This window comes from Pelophylax lessonae (assembly GCF_965119305.1).
Source record: "Pelophylax lessonae genome assembly, chromosome: 11".
Classification (NCBI taxonomy): Eukaryota; Metazoa; Chordata; class Amphibia; order Anura; family Ranidae; genus Pelophylax; species Pelophylax lessonae.
Genome location: NC_138778.1, coordinates 233778108 through 233798566, shown reverse-complemented (window position 1 = coordinate 233798566; position 20459 = coordinate 233778108). Strand labels below are relative to the sequence as shown.

Genomic DNA, 20459 nt, shown 5'->3' with positions numbered 1-20459 from the left:
ATGAGACCAAGATAAACTTATTTGGTTCAGATGGTGTCAGGCGTGTGTGGGGGCAACCAGGTGAGGAGTACAAAGACAGGTGTGTCTTCCTAAAGTCAAGCATGGTGGTGGGAGTGTCATGGTCTGGGGCTGCATGAGTGCTGCCTGCACTGGGGAGCTACAGTTCATTGAGGAAACCATGAATGCCAACATGTACTGTGACATACTGAAGCAGAGCATGATCCCCTCCCTTCAGAGACTGGGCCGCAGGGCAATATTCCAACATAACGACCCCAAACACCTCCAAGATGACCACTGCCTTGCTAAAGAAGCTGAGGGTAAAGGTGATGGACTGGCCAAGAATGTCTCCAGACCTAAACCCTATTGAGCATCTGTGGGGATCCTCAAACAGAAGGTGGAGGAGCGCAAGGTCTCTAACATCCACCAGCTCTGTGATGTCATCATGTAGGAGTGGAAGAGGACTCCAGTGGCAACCTGTGAAGCTCTGGTGAACTCCATGCCCAAGAGGGTTAAGGCATGGCTAAAAAATAATGGTGGCCACACAAAATAATTACACTTTGGGCCCAATTTGGACATTGTAACTTATAGGTGTACTCACTTTTGTTGCCAGCAGTTTAGACATTAATGGTTGTGTGAAATTTAATGTGGGTAAGTGCAAGATAATGCACCTGGGGCGTAAAAACCCAAGGGCAGAATATAGAATATTTGACACAGTCCTGACCTCAGTATCTGAGGAAAGGGATTTAGGAGTAATTATTTCAGAAGACTTAAAGGTGGGAGGACAATGTAATAGAGCAGCACGAAATGCCAGCAGAATGCTTGGATGTATAGGGAGAGGTATAAGCAGTAGAAAGAGAGAAGTGCTTATGCCGCTGTACAGAACACTGGTGAGACCTCACTTGGAGTATTGTGCGCAGTACTGGAGGCCATATCTCCAGAAGGATATAGATACTCTAGAGAGAGTTCAGAGAAGAGCTAATAAACTAGTACATGGATTGCAGGAAAAAACTTACCAGGAAAGGTTTAAGGACCTTAACATGTATAGCTTGGAAGAAAGAAGAGACAGAGGGGATATGATAGAAACTTTTAAATACATAAAGGGAATCAACTCGGTAAAGGAGGAGAGCATATTTAAAAGAAGAAAAACTACCACAAGGGGACACAGTTTTAAATTAGAGGGGCAAAGGTTTAAAAGTAATATGAGGAAGTATTACTTTACTGAGAGAGTAGTGGATGCATGGAATAACCTTCCTGCAGAAGTGGTAGCTGCAAATACAGTGAAGGAGTTTAAGCATGCATGGGATAGGCATAAGGCTATCCTTCATATAAGATAGGGCCAGAGACTATTCATAGGATTCAGATATATTGGGCAGACTAGATGGGCCAAATGGTTCTTATCTGCCGACACATTCTATGTTTCTATGTTTCTGTGTGTTGAGTTATTTTGAGGGGACAGTAAATTTACACTGTTATACAAGCTGTACACTGACTACTTTACATTGTAGCAAAGTCTCATTTCTTCAGTGTTGTCACATAAAAATATTTTAAATGTGAGGCGTGTACTTACTTTTGTAAGATACTGTATATATTTATAGACCCTTCATTTCTTTGTAAGTGGGCAAGCTTACAAACTCTGCAGGGGAGCAATTAATTTTTTCCTCACTGTATACAGAGATATACTGTAATTATTCCTATGTTAATATTTTATGTCTCCTATCATTTTATTGTCCATTGTCCGGACACACCGGGATCATCACCCTGGCTGAGGTAATTTGTGCCTTTATTGAGCATTTCCTCACCCTGCAGGGCTTTCTACTATTATACACCCTGGCATACTTTTCCTTCGCCATGATAACCACAAGTGAGAAATTGTTTGTTGTTCTTTTAGCATCAGTTGGTTATATGACTGCAATGCTTTTGTTGTTATATTCTTTTCAGGCCTGGGAATGCCCAATAGGCCCGGTTTTGTAAGCACTTAATCTTTAATATCTTAATAAAGAGAAGTTAGAAAAAAAAGCAAAATTTTTGTCTTACCGTAAAATCCTTTTCTCTGATGTCCATTGACAGACACAGCTCCATATCTTATTTGACCCTTGGTTATTCTGTTCTCCATAGGAGTGGGACTAGGCGGAAAAAAATTTGACTACGCCCTTAGGGTAGTCCTAGGGGGTATACTTCCCACTTCCTGCTATAGGACTTGAGTTTGTAACAAGCAGTGTCAGAAAAATACATAACCCAGCACAACAGAGGGGAGGGTGCTGTGTCCGTCGATGAAACTCAGAGAAAAGGATTTTACGGTAAGACAAAAAATCCAGTTTTCTCTTTAGTTCATTGATAGATACAGCTCCATATCTTCTTTGACCCTTGGGACGTCCCAAAGCAGCCTGCGGAATTTTGTGGCCAAACGCAGCATCCAGAGCCACCAGAACGACTGGAATCCCTACTGCCTCGATTCTGCCCAAAAGTCCCGCAAGTACAGCAGAAGCTGTAGTGGAGACGATACTGATCCCAAGGGGCCACCAGAGCGTCGGCCAAAGGATCCTGAGATCTTGTCACAAACCTCTGAATCTTGCAAGTTGAGATAAGAGGCCAAAATGTCCACATCGGGAGTTCACCACCGGAGACACAGTTGTTGAAACACTGTTGACTACGGTAGCCTGCCTGCCAATTTTCCACTCCTAGAATGTGCACAGCAGAGACCCGGAACACATTGTTCTGCCCGCCTTAGAATGCCGGCTACTTCTCTGGCCGCCAGGGCACTTTTGGTGCCCCTTGATGATTGACATATGCCACAGCCGTGGCAGCGTCCAATCGAATCCTTACCGGGCACCCCTGCAGACGATCTGTCCCCAGGGACAGGCAAAGCCTGATCACTCGAATCTCCAGGATATTGATCGGCAGACTGAACTCCTCCCGAGTCCAAACCCCTTGAGCCGAATTTGTGCCCCAGACACCTCCCCACCCAGACAGGCTGGCATCTTTGGAAACCACTGTCCAGTACAAGGGGAGAAAGGTTGTTGGACAGAGTCAGAACTGATTTCTGAACATTCAGCATCTAACCGAACTCTTGCAGAGTTCGCACAGAGATGTCCAGATCATCTTGTAAGGACCCTTGTGGGACACTGCTCGCAGAAGGAGATCGCAAAGCGAAGAAAACATTGGTGCCCGACATATACTGGAATATGAAGGTAAGCATCCTTGATATCAATAGAGGCCAAAAAATCCCCTTGATGAAGAGATGCCACCACCATGTGAATGGATTACATCCAAAATTTCTGAATCCGCAAAAAGCGATTCAGGGCCTTAATGTCCAGGATCGGACGTACCTTGCCTTCCTTCCTTGGAACAGTAAACTGATTTGAAAACGTTCCAACTCTGGAACCGGCACAATTACTCCCTGTGATAGCAGATCCTGTACCGCTCCATAAAGGCCCTGCAGCCGATCCGGGGATAGGTGCAAGTTGGAAGGGAAGAACCTTGCCGGAGGCAAGGACCGAAACTTGATATTGTAACCAGACTGAATCAACTCGTGGACCCACTTGAAGAGATTCACAGGTCTGGAAAGAAGCGAAGATGTCCCACCACCCCAGATATGGATGAGGGCGCCCCTTCAGAGGAGGGCTTGTCTGAAGAACCAGTGGAACCCGATTTTTACTTACCAGCCCAGGGCCTCTTGGAACCTCCCATGAAGGTACGGGTGGATTTTTGTCCCTTGTCCTGCGAGCCCACGAGACGAAAGGGCCGTTTGTGAGCCAAGAAGAAAGGACCACAATTACGACGAGGCTCTTTGCTCTTAGCAACCTGTGGAAGCAGAGTACTCTTACCTCCTGTAAGACATTTAATGATTTCTTCCATAGAAGCTCCGAACAAGCGATCTCCTACAAAAGGGAGATCAGTCAACACCCTTTTAGAAACCTGGCCTGCAGACCATAATTTCAGCCAAATCCTGCGGCGTAGGGTCACAGCTGTCACAGACACTCTGCAGGCTAAAGGGGCCGTATCCAGAAAGGCATCACAGGTTAACTGAAAACCCTGTATCAACTTATCTGCCAGCTCCACCAGCTCAGGAGGACAATGACCTCCTTTCAAATCCTGGTGCAGAAGCTTAGCCCATTCCGTTAAGGTCTGGGAGACCAAGGTGATGGAAAACACCAGCCTCAAAATTTAACCTGCCAAGGTGTAAAGGTATCAGACCAGAGCCTCAGTTCTCTTGTCTACAGGGTCTTGAAAAGACGGGGAATCCTACATCAGAAGAAGCGTGGTTTTATTTAATCTGGAAACCTGACAGTCTACCACTGGTGGAACTGTCAGTTTCTTCAGAAGGGACTCTTCAAAGGGATATCTCCTAGCGAAACGCTTCGGGAATCCCAACCCTGCACTTCAGAAATCCCCATTGACTTGCAACAATCTCGTCTAAATAGGCAAGAAAGGGGAACTCCCTAGTGACCTTGGATGGTCTGCAGGTACCAAATTGCACCGACACAGCATTAGCTGTGTCCTCCAATTTTAAAGTTTCCCACACTGATACTAAAAGTGCCTCCACAAGCCCCTTTTCATGCGCGGCTGTAGAAGTGGATTCATCCTCACTGTCAGAGCACTAAGGGTGCATCGACGCAGACCCGGTGGGTTGACTCATGTCCGCGGTGGCCAAATCCACCTCAGAATCTGAGTAGGCAGAAGAGGGGGGCGTTTCTTCCTAGGCTGCTTTTGAAAGGCCATATCATCTTTAGACACAAGTGACTGCAGGATCGCGGCCATGGCAGACTGAGACCCAGAGGGTCCCGCAACTTCCGAGAGTAGGTAAGGTGGTGACACATGCTCCAGGGTCTCCATGGTAAACCCAGGGGCCACCCGCAATATGTGAAAAAAATTGCAATGAAAAAAACCCCCTCACCGCCTCAGCGGTAGTACTACAAGTCCCAGCGCTCCAGCGGCGCTGCTATAGCAGAAACACCCTCAGGGACTCACCACCACTGACTTAGGGAAGGATGCAGAACGCCAAGCTGCTTGCCATGCGGCGATCAGAAAGAAGGAGAAAGCGCCGTCACTGTCACTAGAGGCCCACTGCCTCATCAATGGCTGCTGCATTGATTTCAAATGGGAAACTGCGAAAACATGGCCGCCGGACTACACAACATGGGCACGGAAGCTGTAGAACAGCCATCCACAAAAAACGGTAGCGCCATGCAGTGCGCCACTCAGGACCCCCAACGACCCTTCAGGTACTTGCAGTCTGCTAGGGGGACCCCCACCCTTACAGTGCCATATAAAATTTTACTGTGAGCCACCAGCAATGCGCCCCCCCTCAACGCAGGACTGCATGATCCCATGCCTGAGGTAGCCAGACCACGCCGGGGGGGGGGGGGGCGACTAAAGGAGGGAGGGGGGTGGTGACATGGGCAGGAGAACCCCGCTAGTGAGGGTGGGAGGGAAGCCGGCAGGAAGGAAGGACACAGAGGGGGCCTACCAACCTGAGGAAAGGGCCTGGGTCCACCCCAAAATATCCCAGGGGAAAGAGGGGACACTACTCACCACACCTGGGAACCAAGCAGGCACCACTACGGGCAGTCTACTGCACCATCTTGGAATGGGGGTGCTGCGGCCAGGCCAGGGGTACCCTGCGACTCAGGTTGTGACCAGTATCGTGACCAGGCTATGCGTCCTCGCAAGTTGTTTCACTCGCCCGCCAGCCCCAGACCAGTGGAGCGATGTCACGGCCAACCAAGTGTGGAAATAAAGTTGGGTCACGCTCACTGGCCAGACTTGAAGACCGTAAGGATCTAGGATATCCAGTGCGTCTCCCAGTTTGGCTGTTGATTGTAGTTCTCACAGCAACATAAAAATAATAAAAGAAGAAAAATTCATTAAAAAAAAGGTAAAAAAATACCAGGACCAGAGATCCCAGCAAGGAACCAGGTCCTTACTCCTGACTCACTGGTGGTGAGCTCCAGTTGTTCCTGGTTGAGCTCCTGGTTTACCTGGTTGGCTAGGTTTAGCCCTTTTGGGAATTATGTGCATTGCTGTGTTTTTTTTCCCACCCCTCATGTTCACACTGCTTGTTACAAACTGAATTCTTATAGCAGGAAGAGGGAAGTATACCCCCTAGGACAGCCCTAGGGGCGTAGTCAAATTTGTTTCCGCCTAGTCCTACTCCTATGGAGAGCAGCATAACCAAGGGTCAAAGAAGATATGGAGCTGTGTCCGTCAATGAATGAAAGAGAAAAGAAGTTTTGATGGCTGCCTGTGTCCCCGCGTGGGAGATTCACCCTCTCCAGGTGTCCTGGTGACCAATGTCATTGAGACAAAAAGTGAGAAATCTAAAATGTTACAATTGTCTCCAACAGGAATATATGGGAAATCTTCCAATGAGGACACCTCTTCTGGTGACAACTAAGGCTGGCCATACATGGTGGCAGGACATGGAAAAACTAAACCAATTTCACCATCCATACATTTTGAGGTGGAAGGGAGAACCCTCTCCGCTGAGCAATTTTCTCTGACACCAGGAGGCGCTGCCATGAGCGGCTTTTGATCCAACAGAGTGGTTGAACAGAAGACGATCGGTAAATCAACTTCTGTTCAACTGCAGAGACCACACATTGAAATTAATTTAGTTCAGCAGGGACCACCAGAATTTCAATCCATCTATGGCCACCTTAACCTCCCGAAGATTTACCCCCCTTTGTGACCAGAACATTTTATGTGATACGGCACTGCGCTACTTTAACTGACAATTGCGTAGTCATGAAACACTGTACAAACAAAATTTATTTCATTTTTGTCCCACAAATAGAGATTTCTTTTGGTTGTATTTGATCACCTCTGCGGGTTTTTTATTTTTTGCGCTATAAAACACTGACACTTTTGAGAAAGGGAGCCGCCTGACACACGCATCAGCTTCCCCGCTGACGATCAGGGGCGGGAGTGCGCCGGCACGCGCTCGCCCCCTAGCTGTCCCCAGGCGACCAACGTACCCATACATGGTTTTGCTTGTAGGAGCCACTCTGCCGCCGTGTGTGTGTGTGTATTATATATATATATATATATATATATATATATATATATATATATATATATATATATATATATATATATATATATATATATATATATAGTAAGTGGTCAGCAAGTGGTTAAAGTAACGCAGTGCCGTATCACAAAAAAAGGCCTGATTATGGAGGGGGGTAAATCTTCCGGAGCGCAAGTGGTTAAATAACGAATACATTTAAAAAAAAAGAAGAAGGGATTTTCCTAACTTTGTAGAGATTTCTTTGCACTTCTTGTTGTGTCTTCAGGAAGATCACTAGAATAGGGCACATTTAACAAAGACGGGATTTACCCATTCTCTACTTCTGTCCATTTCAGAAAGTCATGGCTTTACAGGACAATGGATGTGGTTATAATAGAGATGTGTTTACCGGTACCTAAACCAAGCCTGTGGGCAGGAATAGCTGGACTCGCTGGACTTCAAATCCACAATATGTCTCATATAGATGCCCCAATCTACTATCATTGTGGGAAAAGTCACAAACCATCCATGGGACCACAGCTGATATGAATGATGGTCACCCAGTTGTGAGGATCAGGGTTAGGTTAGTAGGGTTCTCACAGAGTCCTAGCCGATGTGACTGGGTGATCTGCACTAACTATACAAAGCGGTAGAATCAGGGCCGTCTTTAACGTAGGGCAAAAAGGGCAGCTGCCCCGGGCCCAGTTATTGTTGTGGGGCCCATAGCAGCTGCCCCTTAAGCCTGCACTGCCCGAAAATAGTTGATAAGTGGATTCAGGAGGGCCCAAGAACATGTTTGTTCAGGGTCCAATCAATATTAGAGATGGTCCTGGGGAGAATGGAGAGTACTACTGATGATCTGGGGACTAAACACATCATAAAGAAAGAAGATGGAGAGAATAATGTAGACGTGTGAGAATGTGACTATAGCAAGCCCACCACACCTGTACTACAGTATACAGCCCCGTAGACTACCCTCTAATCTAATGTTGTTCCTGCGAGCAAAACAGGTCTCGCACTTATCTAGGTATTGCGGGGGAACACAGCACTCTCTCATAAGTGTGAACCGTTAAATAAATAAATAGTGCCGCACAATATAAAGTGCTCACAATGGGGTAAGTATGCAAGTGTGCAATAATAAATACTGTAATGAATGATAAAAATTGAATCAGTGATAATCAAAAGAAATGTTCAATAAACTTATGTAAACAATAAATAATAAATTATATATCCAAATAGGTGGTAAGCAACATATAAAGTGCAAAATGTGCATATGTGTTCCACAAATCAGTGAATACAGATATCACCCTGAGGAAGACATGTGTCCCTATGTCGTCACGCGTAGGGGAGGGGCCCGGACGGTGCTCTGCTGAGACCAGGAAGTGAAGGAGCAGCGCACACAGATTTTCCACTCCTACCCTGCTGCCATCACACACGTTATAGCAAAGGTTGTTTCATGCTTGGTGCACTATAGCACCTTTGAAATGTGAGTACCAGTTCTTTTGAATTAATAAACGATTTTAAAGAGATATAAGCACTATTGGAGTCCCTCCCCCCTTTTTTCTATGTTATACCGACTGATTGTCATGAGGGAACTATTTATTTATTTAACTACCCTCTAATCTGATCCGGGTGCTGCTGTGTGGGACCTGTCATCGAAGATTCATTTGCACAGAGTTCATGCACTCTTCTGCACTTTATTGGATTTTCTTTTTGGGACGTTTAGGAATAATAGTGAAATAATGAATGGACATTATATAATTGACATTTTTTGGATTTATTTTTACAATATTGATTTTTTTTTGCACTGATATGAATGGTTTTGTTTTTAATATACAATTGTTTTTTCACAGTGATTATCTATATATGACACATTTCTTTATTTTTAGATAATTTTAAATATTATTTGCACTGTTTTTTAAAAACATTTTTATATTTTTTCAAAATATGCAATTTCTTGATGGATACTAACAACTAATAGGATTTGCACTTTTTTGGGATAGGAAATTTTTAGAACACTATAATAATTAAGGGTAGATTTGCGCTGATTTACTACTTGCAGGAAGGAATGTTGATGGTTGAGGCTCATAGCCAAAGCCTGTACTCATACACTGAACAAAATTATAAAACACAACACTTTTTTGTTTTTGCCCCCATTTTTCATGAGCTGAACTCAAAGATCTCAGACTTTTTCTATGTACACAAAAGGCCGATTTCTCTCAAATATTTTTCACAAATCTGTGTTAGTGATCACTTCTCCTTTGCCGAGATAATCCATCCACCTCACAGGTGGGGCACATCAAGATGCTGATTGGACAGCATGATTATAGCACAGGTGTGCCTTAGGCTGCCCACAATAAAAGGCCACTCTAAAATGTGCAGTTTTATCACACAGCACAATGCCACAGATGTCACAAGTTTTGAGGGAACGTGCAATTGGCATGCTGACTGCAGGAATGTCCACCACAGCTGTTCCCCGTGAAATGAATGTTCATTTCTCTACCATAAGCCGTCTCCAAAGGCGTTTCAGAGAATTTGGCAGTACATCCAACCGGCCTCACAACCGCAGACTACGTGTAACCACACCAGCCCAGGACCTCCACATCCAGCATCTTCACCTCCAAGATGGTCTGAGACGAGCCCAGGACCTCCACATCCAGATCTTCACCTCCAAGATGGTCTGAGACGAGCCCAGGACCTCCACATCCAGCATCTTCACCTCCAAGATGGTCTGAGACCATCCCAGGACCTCCGCATCCAGCATCTTTACCTCCAAGATGGTCTGAGACCAGCCACCCGGACAGCTGCTGCAACAATCGGTTTGCATAACCAAAGAATTTCTGCACAAACTGTCAGAAACCATCTCAGGGAAGCTCATCTGCATGCTTGTCGTCCTCATCGGGGGTCTCCATCTGACTGCAGTTCGTCGTCGTAACCGACTTAAGTGGCAAATGCTCACATTGGATGGCGTCTGGCACTTTGGAGAGGTGATGTCTTCACGGATGAATCCCGGTTTTCACTGTACAGGGCAGATGCCAGACAGCGTGTATGGTGTTGTGTGGATGAGCGGTTTGCTGATGTCAATGTTGTGGAAGGAGTGGCCCATGGTGGCGGTGGAATTATGGTATGGGCAGGCATACGTTGTGGATGGAGTGGCCCATGGTGGCGGTGGGGTTATGGTATGGGCAGGCGTACGTTGTGGATGGAGTGGCCCATGGTGGCGGTGGGGTTATGGTATGGGCAGGCGTACGTTGTGGATGGAGTGGCCCATGGTGGCGGTGGGGTTATGTTATGGGCAGGCATACGTTGTGGATGGAGTGGCCCATGGTGGCGGTGGGGTTATGGTATGGGCAGGCATACGTTGTGGATGGAGTGGCCCATGGTGGCGGTGGGGTTATGGTATGGGCAGGCATATGTTGTGGATGGAGTGGCCCATGGTGGCGGTGGGGTTATGGTATGGGCAGGCATACGTTGTGGATGGAGTGGCCCATGGTGGCGGTGGGGTTAGGGTATGGACAGGCGTACATTGTGTATGGAGTGGCCCATGGTGGCAGTGGGGTTATGGTATGGGCAGGCGTACGTTGTGGATGGAGTGGCCCATGGTGGCGGTGGGGTTATGGTATGGGCAGGCGTATGTTATGGACAATGAACACAGGTGCATTTTATTGATGGCATTTTGAATGCACAGAGATACCGTGAGGAGATCCTGAGGCCCATTGTTGTGCCATTCATCCACGCCCATCACCTCATGTTGCAGCATGATAATGCACGGCCCCATGGTGCAAGGATCTGTACACAATTCCTGGAAGCTGAAAACATCCCAGTTCTTGCATGGCCAGCATACTCACCGGACATGTCACACATTGAGCATGTTTGGGATTCTCTGGATCGGCGTATAGGACAGTGTGTTCCAGGTCCTGCCAATATCCAGCAACTTCACACAGCCATTGAAGAGGAGTGGACCAACATTCCACAGGAACCAATCACCAACCTGATCACCTCTATGCCAAGGAGATGTGTTGCACTGCGTGAGGCAAATGGTGGTCACACCGGATACTGACTGGTTTTCGGCCCCCCTCGGACCCCCCAATACAGCAAAACTGCACATTTTAGAGTGGCCTTTTATTGTGGCCAGCCTAAGGCACACCTGTGCAATAATCAGCATCTTGATATGCCACACCTGTGAGGTGGACGGATTATCTCGACAAAGGAGAAGTGATCACTAACACAGATTTATACAGATTTGTGAAGAATATTGGAGAGAAATCTGCCTTTTGTGAACATAGAAAGTCTTAGATCTTTGAGTTCAGCTCATGAAAAATGGGGGCAAAAACAAAAAGTGTTGTGTTTATCATTTTGTTCAGTGTAGATTTGAGCCAAAACACACAACTTTACCAGCAAAGAGCGGACCGGGACAGGGGGCTAATAATCGCACCTCTTTCTTATGCAGTCGGAAGAGAGCCTGTTCATCCCGATAATCGGAGCTTCTTCTCAGCCGGGAATCTGGAGACATCTGCACAAAGATAGATCATATGTCAGTGTCTGAAAAGCTAACTGTCTGTGCTGCCACACTGTAACCAAAATCAGATCGGCACTAGAGAATGACAAGATAGTAGTGGTCGTATTTCAGACATTTTAATACATGAAGCCCCATTGTACCCGACTACAGAATCTGATCTAAACCTGTTATTTACATGTCATACAAGGCCAGGCCTTACTGACAGAGGAGTTCTGAAAGGATGGCAGTGCCATTACCAACTTGATTACACCCTTTAAACTTTTTCACCGCCAGAGCTTTTTTTGCATTTTTTTGCACACGATTGAAAAATCATTTTAGGCCCAAAAATACATAAAACCCCCCAAATATGATACAGGCGGTCCCTGGGTTACAAACAAGATAGGGTCTGTAGGTTTGTTCTTAAGTTGAATTTGTAAGTCAGAACAGGTCAATTTTTTTAAGTGTAGCTCCAGCCAAAAAAATAGTTTGGAAGTTTGGGATATCATAGGGCAGTAATGGCGAACCTTGGCACCCCAAATGTTTTGGAACTACATTTCCCATGATGCTCAACTACACTGCAGAGTGCATGAGCATCATGGGAAATATAGTTCCAAAACATCTGGGGTGCCAAGGTTCCCAATCACTAGCATAGGGAATGGTTAACACCCGTGTAACATTTGTTTTGCTGTCTGGACCCCATGTTCAGAAGATTCCCCCTCACTTTCTGTCCCTGTGACAATTGGATTTTGAAAATTTTGGGTGGTTGTGGAAACAAGGATTGGTGATACAGCCCCATTAAAGACACTGATTTCCCATGAGAACTCTTACAGGAGTGAATTTCCCTTCCTAGGGGGAGATTTCCTCTCACTTCCCGTTGTCTCCTCGTTTGTAAGTAGGAATCATTTGTAAGTCGGATGTTTGTAACCCGGGGACCGCCTGTATATTTTCTGAAAGCAGACACCCTAGAGAATAAAATAGTGGTAGTTCCAATTTTTTTTGTCACACGATATTACCGCAAAGGTCTAGGAAACACAACGTTTCAGTAAAAAACACACTAAAGTGAATTCTAGGGCAAACAAACGCAATAAACTACCCACATTTGTGGTACAATATAAAAGACAAGGTTGCACCGAGTAAATAGATACCCAACATGTAAAACCTTAAATTTGTGTGTGTCCATAAAATGGTGACAAACTTCAGTACCCCATATTTTCTATAGGCAAAGCTTCAAAAGCCCCCTATAGATCATCAGTTTAGTGTTACAGAAGAGGTCTGGTGTTAGAAAGATAGCTCTCTGGTGTGCGTACCTATATGTAACATGTGTATCACAATCAACATTTTTATGCGTAGGCCCCCTGCGCATGTGTTTATGTTCGTACGTGCGTATTTGTGGAGGTGAGGGGGCCTCAAAATTTTTTTTGGGGGGGATTTTATGTGCTTGAGAGTAACTTTATTTTTTTGCTTAACATTTATTGTTTTCATGACATAGGGGACAAAAAGTCCCCTATGTGATGATTTTTTGATGACAGGTTCTCTTTAAGGAGACATGCAGGACCTCCAATATCTCCTCTGGGCTCCACTGAATGTATTGCAATCAGTGTTAATTTTGGCAGCAAATTTCAATTTAGTTTTAGTCTTAGTCTTAGGACTAAAATGGCATTTTAGTTTTAGTCCTATTTTAGTCTTCTGCAAGTGTTTTAGTTTTAGTCGTATTTAGTCGACTAAAACTCCAGTATATTTTAGTCGACTAAAACGCCCTACATTTTAGTCGACTAAAACTCATTTTAGTCATCTATAATTGAATGGGTGTAGTTCAATTGTAATTTGTAATGCATTATTTAAGCATTTCTCTACAATTTCCAAACTCATTATATACTACTGCTGGTCCTGGAGTGAAAAATCTAATATGTTATTATTTATGCTTTGAGCATGCACCAGTGTTAATTTTTGGCAGCAAATTTCGATTTAGTTTTAGTTATAGTCTTTTGACTAAAATGCCATTTTAGTTTTAGTCGTATTTTAGTCTTAAGACTAAAATGCCATTTTAGTTTTAGTCGTATTTTAGTCATCTAAATTGTGTTAGTCGACGAAAACGTTTTAGTCGGTTTTAGTCGACGAAATTAACACTGATTGCAATACATCCATTCCTGGCCATGCTAGCCGGTAACACTGAGACTCTGACCAGGAAGTGAGGTCATACACATTGCTTTCTGGGTCACAGCATAAAGGGGAGGAGAGAAGACGTGTTTCCGCTCTCCTCTCTCCCCTCCACCCACTATGTCAGTCCCAGGCCCGCAGATGGGTAAGCAGAGTGCAGATAACATGACAAAGGAAGCGCCAGCACCGGAGGGGTAAGGAAGCGCCAGCACCGGAGGGGTAAGGAAGCGCAAGCACCTGAGGGGTAAGGAAGCGCAAGCACCTGAGGGGTAAGGAAGTGTCAGCACCGGAGTGGTAAGGAAGTGCCAGTACCGGAGGGGTAAGGAAGTGCCAGTACCGGAGGGGTAAGGAAGCACCAGTACCTGAGGGGTAAGGAAGCGCAAGCACCTGAGGGGTAAAGAAGCGTCAGCACCTGAGGGGTAAAGAAGCGTCAGCACCGGAGGGGTAAAGAAGCGTCAGCACCGGAGGGGTAAAGAAGCGTCAGCACCGGAGGGGTAAAGAAGCGTCAGCACCGGAGGGGTAAAGAAGCGTCAGCACCGGAGGGGTAAGCAAGCGCCAGCTCCGGAGGGGTAAGGAAGCGCAAGCACCGGAGGGGTAAGGAAGCGCAAGCACCGGAGGGGTAAGGAAGCGTCAGCACCTGAGGGGTAAAGAAGCGTCAGCACCTGAGGGGTAAAGAAGCGTCAGCACCTGAGGGGTAAGGAAGCGTCAGCACCGGAGGGGTAAGCAAGCGCCAGCACCGGAGGGGTAAGGAAGCGCCAGTACCTGAGGGGTAAGGAAGCGCCAGTACCTGAGGGGTAAGGAAGCACCAGTACCTGAGGGGTAAGGAAGCGCCAGTACCTGAGGGGTAAGGAAGCACCAGGACCTGAGGGGTAAGGAAGTGCCAGCACCGGAGGGGTAAGGAACCGCCAGCACCGGAGGGGTAAGGAACCGCCAGCACCGGAGGGGTAAGGAACCGCCAGCACCGGAGGGGTAAGGAAGCGCCAGCACCGGAGGGGTAAGGAAGTGCCAGCACCGGAGGGGTAAGGAAGCACCAGCACCGGAGGGGTAAGGAAGCGCCAGTACCGGAGGGGTAAGGAAGCGCCAATACCGGAGGGGTAAGGAAGCGCCAATACCGGAGGGGTAAGGAAGCACCGACAAAGGAATGCATCCACTTGACAGGAGTCTGCCTGTCAGTTTTACACACAATCCGGGTGGCTGCGGTCACTGGATTGTGTGTGAAACCCCCCGCTGTCAGGACTGTACGATGTACAGACCTGGCAGAGTAAGGGTTGAAAAATTTCTATTTTGTGACAGCCAACGCTTTTCGGGGGCTCGGCAATCCAAATGCCTACATTATCTTTTATCCTTGATGAAGAGGGAGTGCTGAGCCCCCAAAATGCATTGACTGACACAAAATAAAACATTTTTTAGAAGGTCTATACAAGCTGGTGTGGTGCTCCCATCCTTTTAAAACTTCAAAAAACTCCTCTGAGGGACCAACAAGACCCCACAGTTGCTGGTTAGCAGCCTCTAGGACCATAAACCACCCACCGCGTTATAACGCATCTCCATAAGGTTCAGCGTTCCCACATCACAAAGATTACTGATATAGGAGACACAGAAGGGGGCGATTAGTACATCATGCTTAGAAATACATATAGAAATAACTGGAGGACATACCGATGTTATAGGCACAGGCCTTTCCCGAAGATACCGAGGATTTTCTATCTGTTAAGAAATCAGAAGCAAGTATTAGAAAGCAGCAAAGTACCGAATGTTCAACCTCCAACACTACATTCACTAAGAATTGTTCCCCTACACAATGACAGCTACAAATATAAGTGCAATAACTCTGTATGGCCAGAAGTATAAGAACCCCCTCCTAATTACTGAGTCCATGTATCTCCAGTGAAGGGTCCTGGTAATACTCCATCATACAAAGACATTGTAGACAATTGTGCTCTGCGGTAACAGTTTGGTGAAGACCCTTTTCTGTTCCAGCATGGCTGTGCAGCCCCCCCCCCCCTCCTGTACAAAGCAAGCTCCATAAAGACATAGATGACCAGTTTGGTGTGAAGGAACATGTGTGTCTCCCCAGAGACCTGACCTCAACCCTACTGAACAACCTTGGGATGAATTGGAACACCAATGATGAGTCAGGTCTTCTTATCCAACATCAGTACCTGACCTCACAAATGGCCACAGGCACCCTCCACAATCTTATGGAAAGTCTTCCCTGAAGAGAGAAAGAAGATACAGCCACAAAGTAGGGGGAACTATATATTCAAAGCCATGGGCGAACTCTATAATAATGGCCATGGCTTTTGGAATAGGATGTTCAGCTCCATAAAGACATGGTGTGACCAGTTTGGTGTGAAGGAACTGGAGTGTACTGTACAGAGCCCTGACCTCATCCCTACTGAACACCTTTGGGATGAATTGGAATGCCGAATGTGAGCCAAGCCTTTTTTTTTGGCGCCGAATGTGGGTCCCATGTGTGAGCAAGGTCTTCTCATCCAATATCAGTAGATGACCTCACAAATGGGCAAAAACTCCCACAGACACCCTCCACAATCTTATACAAAGGAAGTCTTCTCAGAAGAAGGACGTTATAGCCACAAAGGGGGCAACTCCATTTAATAGTCATTATGGGGAGGGGGAAATCTCCATAGTAATGTCCTTCGGGGGGAGGGGGGCATCTCCCTATTAATGGTCATTCAGGGGAGGAGAAGGAGGGCAACTCCATATTTAAGGCCACTGGGGGGGAGGGGGGCAACTCCATATTAATGGTAGTTTGGGGGAGGAGAAGGAGGGCAGCTCCATATTAATAGCCACTAGGTGGAGGTGAGGAGCAACTTCATATTAATGGTCAGTTGGGGGAGAAGAAGGAGGGCAACTCCATATCATTGGCCACTGGATGGAGGCAAGGGGCAGCTCCACATTAATGGTTATTTGGGGGAAGAGAGGGAGGGCAGCTCCATAATAGTGGCAACTGTATGGAGGCAGGGGGCAACTCCATATAAACGGCAAGGGTTATGTTACTGTTCCCCATTAGGAAGATTTGCCCTCTATATTGTCCTGGTGTCACTGAGAAAAGTAAACTCAAATTGTTAGTTGTCAACAGAAGAAGAATAGATGGGCATTCTTCCAATGGGGAAACTAGTTCTCATGATCAATGTCTAAGCAGGGATTTCACGCTGTAGAGATTTCCCCTCATTTCCTGTTGTGTCCGCAGGACAGGAAGTGAAGAAACAGAAATAAAAATGGATGCGTTTTAACATTTCTCTACTTTATTTGAAACTCAACAAAGTTTAGGCTTGAAGTTCCCTTGGGGGGGGGGGGGGGAATGACTACTCTAATGGTCAGAAGAGATTGTCCTCCATCGGAGATATTATCCACCCTGCTGGAAAGTCTCTGTGGGGTCTAGCTTCCTTAAGTGACAACACAGAATTATATTAGTATTGAGTGCCAAACTGTTGGTTCCCAACTCTACAGATGTGAGGCATAGGTCTCCTATCCCTTGTTTCTGGGGGATGTATGGCCAGGTTAAGGTGTCAGACCATCTCAGCAATAAATGTACATGTTCCCAAGTATGGAAAAACATCTGATCTGCCAGAAATTCAGTGAGCTCCTAACTTCCTAAGTGAGCTGACAATGCCGTGCCTTAGCTACAGTGAAATCCCGAACAGTGTTGTCAGCCACGCCTGCTGGACTACAGAACTCCGCCTATACCCCGCCCCTCTCCATCAGCACACATTGATTTCTATACCAGAAATAATGCTGCTGCTTTGTCTACCAAGTGCTCATCCACATACATTGTGTAAGAAAAGGGCTCCTGGGAGATGTAGTTCTGGGGGTGTTCCTAGGTCAGTAGAACCGAGCAGGGATTTTTTTCAGCTGGAACTTGGTTGTCTCCCAACAGCTCACATAGATCTGATTTACTGAGAGGCTCCCACTGACTGCAAAATGGGGAACAAGGGAGAGGCAGGTGCCCAGGGTGCAGTGCCGAGGGAAGATGGGGGCAGTGGAAGTGGGGGTTGCGTGCAGAGGTTAGAGCTGAAAAGGGGTAAAAGTGAGATGTGGATGGGGGGGCAAAGCTAAGCAGCTGTAGCAGGCGGTGGAACTCTGCACTCTGTCTGTATTGCACCCCTGAACTCTGCAATAATATGTAGTGTACCCCCGTACTTTGCATGTAACTCCTCAAATTCTGCACCTTACCGTAACCCCCCGAACTCTGCACTCTATGTGTATTGCACTCCTGAACTCTGCACTATAAATGTAGTGTACCCCCAAACTCTGCACTCTGTGTGTATTGCACCCCGAACTCTGCACTATAAATTTAGTGTACCCAGAATTGTGTACTCTGTGTGTATTGAACCCCTGAACTCTGCACTATGAATGTAATGTACTCCGAACTCTGCAGTCTGGGTGTATTGCACCCCTAAACTCTGCACTATGAATGTAGTGTACCCTGAACTCTGCACTCTATGTGTAACCCTCCCCCCCCAACTCTGCACTGTGTATAACCCACCAACCACCCGAATTCTGCACTCTGTGTGTAATGCAGTATTTAATGCCCCTTTAAGACCCTCCCACTGTTAGTGAAACTTGACCACACCCACTATTTTAATCGATGTGGAGGGTGTGTGTTAGGGGGTTGGGGGGTCGTGGTTGCCCTTGGTGATGATGTCATAGGGAGTAGGGATGAGGATCTGGGTTGGGACTAGGATATGAAGTCCCCTGAGCTCATCCCTACTCACGATGACATCACCAGACATGTAATATTCTCACAGTTGCTCAGGCATGTTCAGATCCTAGTCTGCACCCACAGACAGCTCGCTTTGTATTGGGCCAATCCCAGGCGGCCGAGGCATTCCCCGCCCCTCAGTCGTAGGTATACACGCTTCTTGTATACGTGCAGCTGCAGGGCAGGGAACGCCTTGGAGGCTTATGATTGGCCCAATACAGGTAATAGCTTCCTGGTGGGAAAGCTCAGGTGGGTTTGGACTATTATCTGAACACATTTGGTCTCATCCCAGGATAAAAGAAGCACTCAGCACAGTGGATTAGTGGTTAGCACTTCTGCCTTGCAGCATTAAGGTCTGATCAGGATGGAGTTTAGAGTTTACATCAAGAAGCGTATGTACAGCGGTCATCATTGCGATCTGGCCCCATGCTCCAGGGCCCCATGCAGCCCCCCTGTACAACTGGAAAGGAGGGCGGCAGAATGTAGAGGAACCGATCCCTCCATGTAGCTGCTGATTGCTCGCTTCTCCCCCTCTCCCTCAGCAGACATTCAGCGGTTGCAGGAGGGAAATGGAGGGCATCAGTTCATATCCATGTCCTGCTGCCCCGGGCCCCTGTGTGCTTCCATGGCCCCCCCCCCCTTGTATTCCCGCAGAGCCCCCACCTCCTGCTGGCTGCTGTGGGGGATCTGTCACATTTGAGAGCGGGGAAGGGGTTGCCTGTCTTAATGAATTGAGTCAGTGATTCATTCATAGCTGAGGAATAGTAAACTGTTTGCTATGGTTCTGTTTATGAATGAATAGGAAGCCTCTGTACAGGGCTCTTCCTGTTCATTCATTCTGTGCAGCTGTGGCTGCAGAGAAAGGGACCGGATGCATCTGTTCTCAGTCGCTTTCCCTCAAAAGTGAGAGATCAGGGGTCTGTTTAGGCCCCTGATATTTCACCAAAGCCTCCCAACTGGGGATCCTAAAAAAATATGTAAAAAAAAAAAAAAATACAATAAAATGGTAAAAAAAATAAAAAAATAAAAAACAACTGACACCAGGGGCGGAACTACCAGGATGGCAAAGGTCGCACTTGCAACTGGTCTCTGGCGTTCAAGACGGCAGGAAGGTGGTCCGCTGTGGGACTGTAATAAAGGGTCCGACGATGGGCATAAAGGGCCCCGGGATCAGTGGGAAGGGGCCTAGTTGGGGGGCCCTTCAACGTTTCTTGCACCGGGGCCCCTGAAGGTTCTAATGTTTGCATAATCTACCTGTGCCTGCATTGGGTGCTCCGACTTCCTCCTTCACTCCAAGCACCTTAGTGGGTCAGGTAACTTCTGTATGTGTATGTGTGAGATAGGGACCTTAGATTGTAAGCTCCGAGGGCCAGAGACTGCTGTGAACGTAAAGTGACTGCAGTTTATAAACACCTATAATAATAATAAAGCCTTCCGTGGTCTAGCTAGGGAGGTTTGGGGGTGAATTTGGGCAATCTCTGGACATTCCCTTAGACAGCTGGGCCGGCACTGACATAACGTCACCTCCATCAGGCATACCAAACAATCTGTTTACACAAAGTGACTTCTCTGAAGACACAACATGTGAATGGATGACATTCCCTCCAAATAAACTCCGCGTCCCCAAACACCAATATTCTTCTCTCCAGCCGCTGCCGTGCCGTCCTCCTTCCAGATGTCTTTTGATGTCTCGTCTTCCCACTCTGTAATCCACAACCCCCCCCCCCTCCACGCCACCCTCTGTAAACATTTAAAATGTCTCAACATTTTTCCTTTCAAGATTGTCGTCGTGAAAAGTTTTCGGCTCTTACAGGGCGACCGCAGGAGGAAAATAAAATAAAATAAAATGGGGGGAAAAAAAGAAATGGAGAATCGAGGGGAGGGGCACCGATCACAGGGAACGGCCGCATGGAGGCAATCATAAACCAGATGTATGGCGGAGGGCTCTGCCAGCACATGGATCCATACAGCTGAACTGTGCCTGAACTCTGCCGGAATATTCCATTAAAGTCTGTATGAACGCCTGCAGCATTTCCCAGGCTACGCCGGGCCACCAGCATTTTACAGAC

General features: G+C 46.8%; 1 protein-coding gene across 1 annotated transcript in view; it reads right to left on the bottom strand.

Moving 5' to 3' along the window:
* The window catches only part of CEP112 (centrosomal protein 112), a 398710-nt gene that overhangs the window by 314776 nt on the left and 63475 nt on the right, over positions 1–20459 (bottom strand). Inside the window, exons 6-7 of the mRNA XM_082272104.1 lie at positions 15324–15371; positions 11445–11522 (exon numbers count right to left, since the gene is read on the bottom strand). Of these exons, the coding sequence (XP_082128230.1) occupies positions 11445–11522; positions 15324–15371 (126 nt within the window). The remainder of the gene's footprint in view (positions 1–11444; positions 11523–15323; positions 15372–20459) is intronic.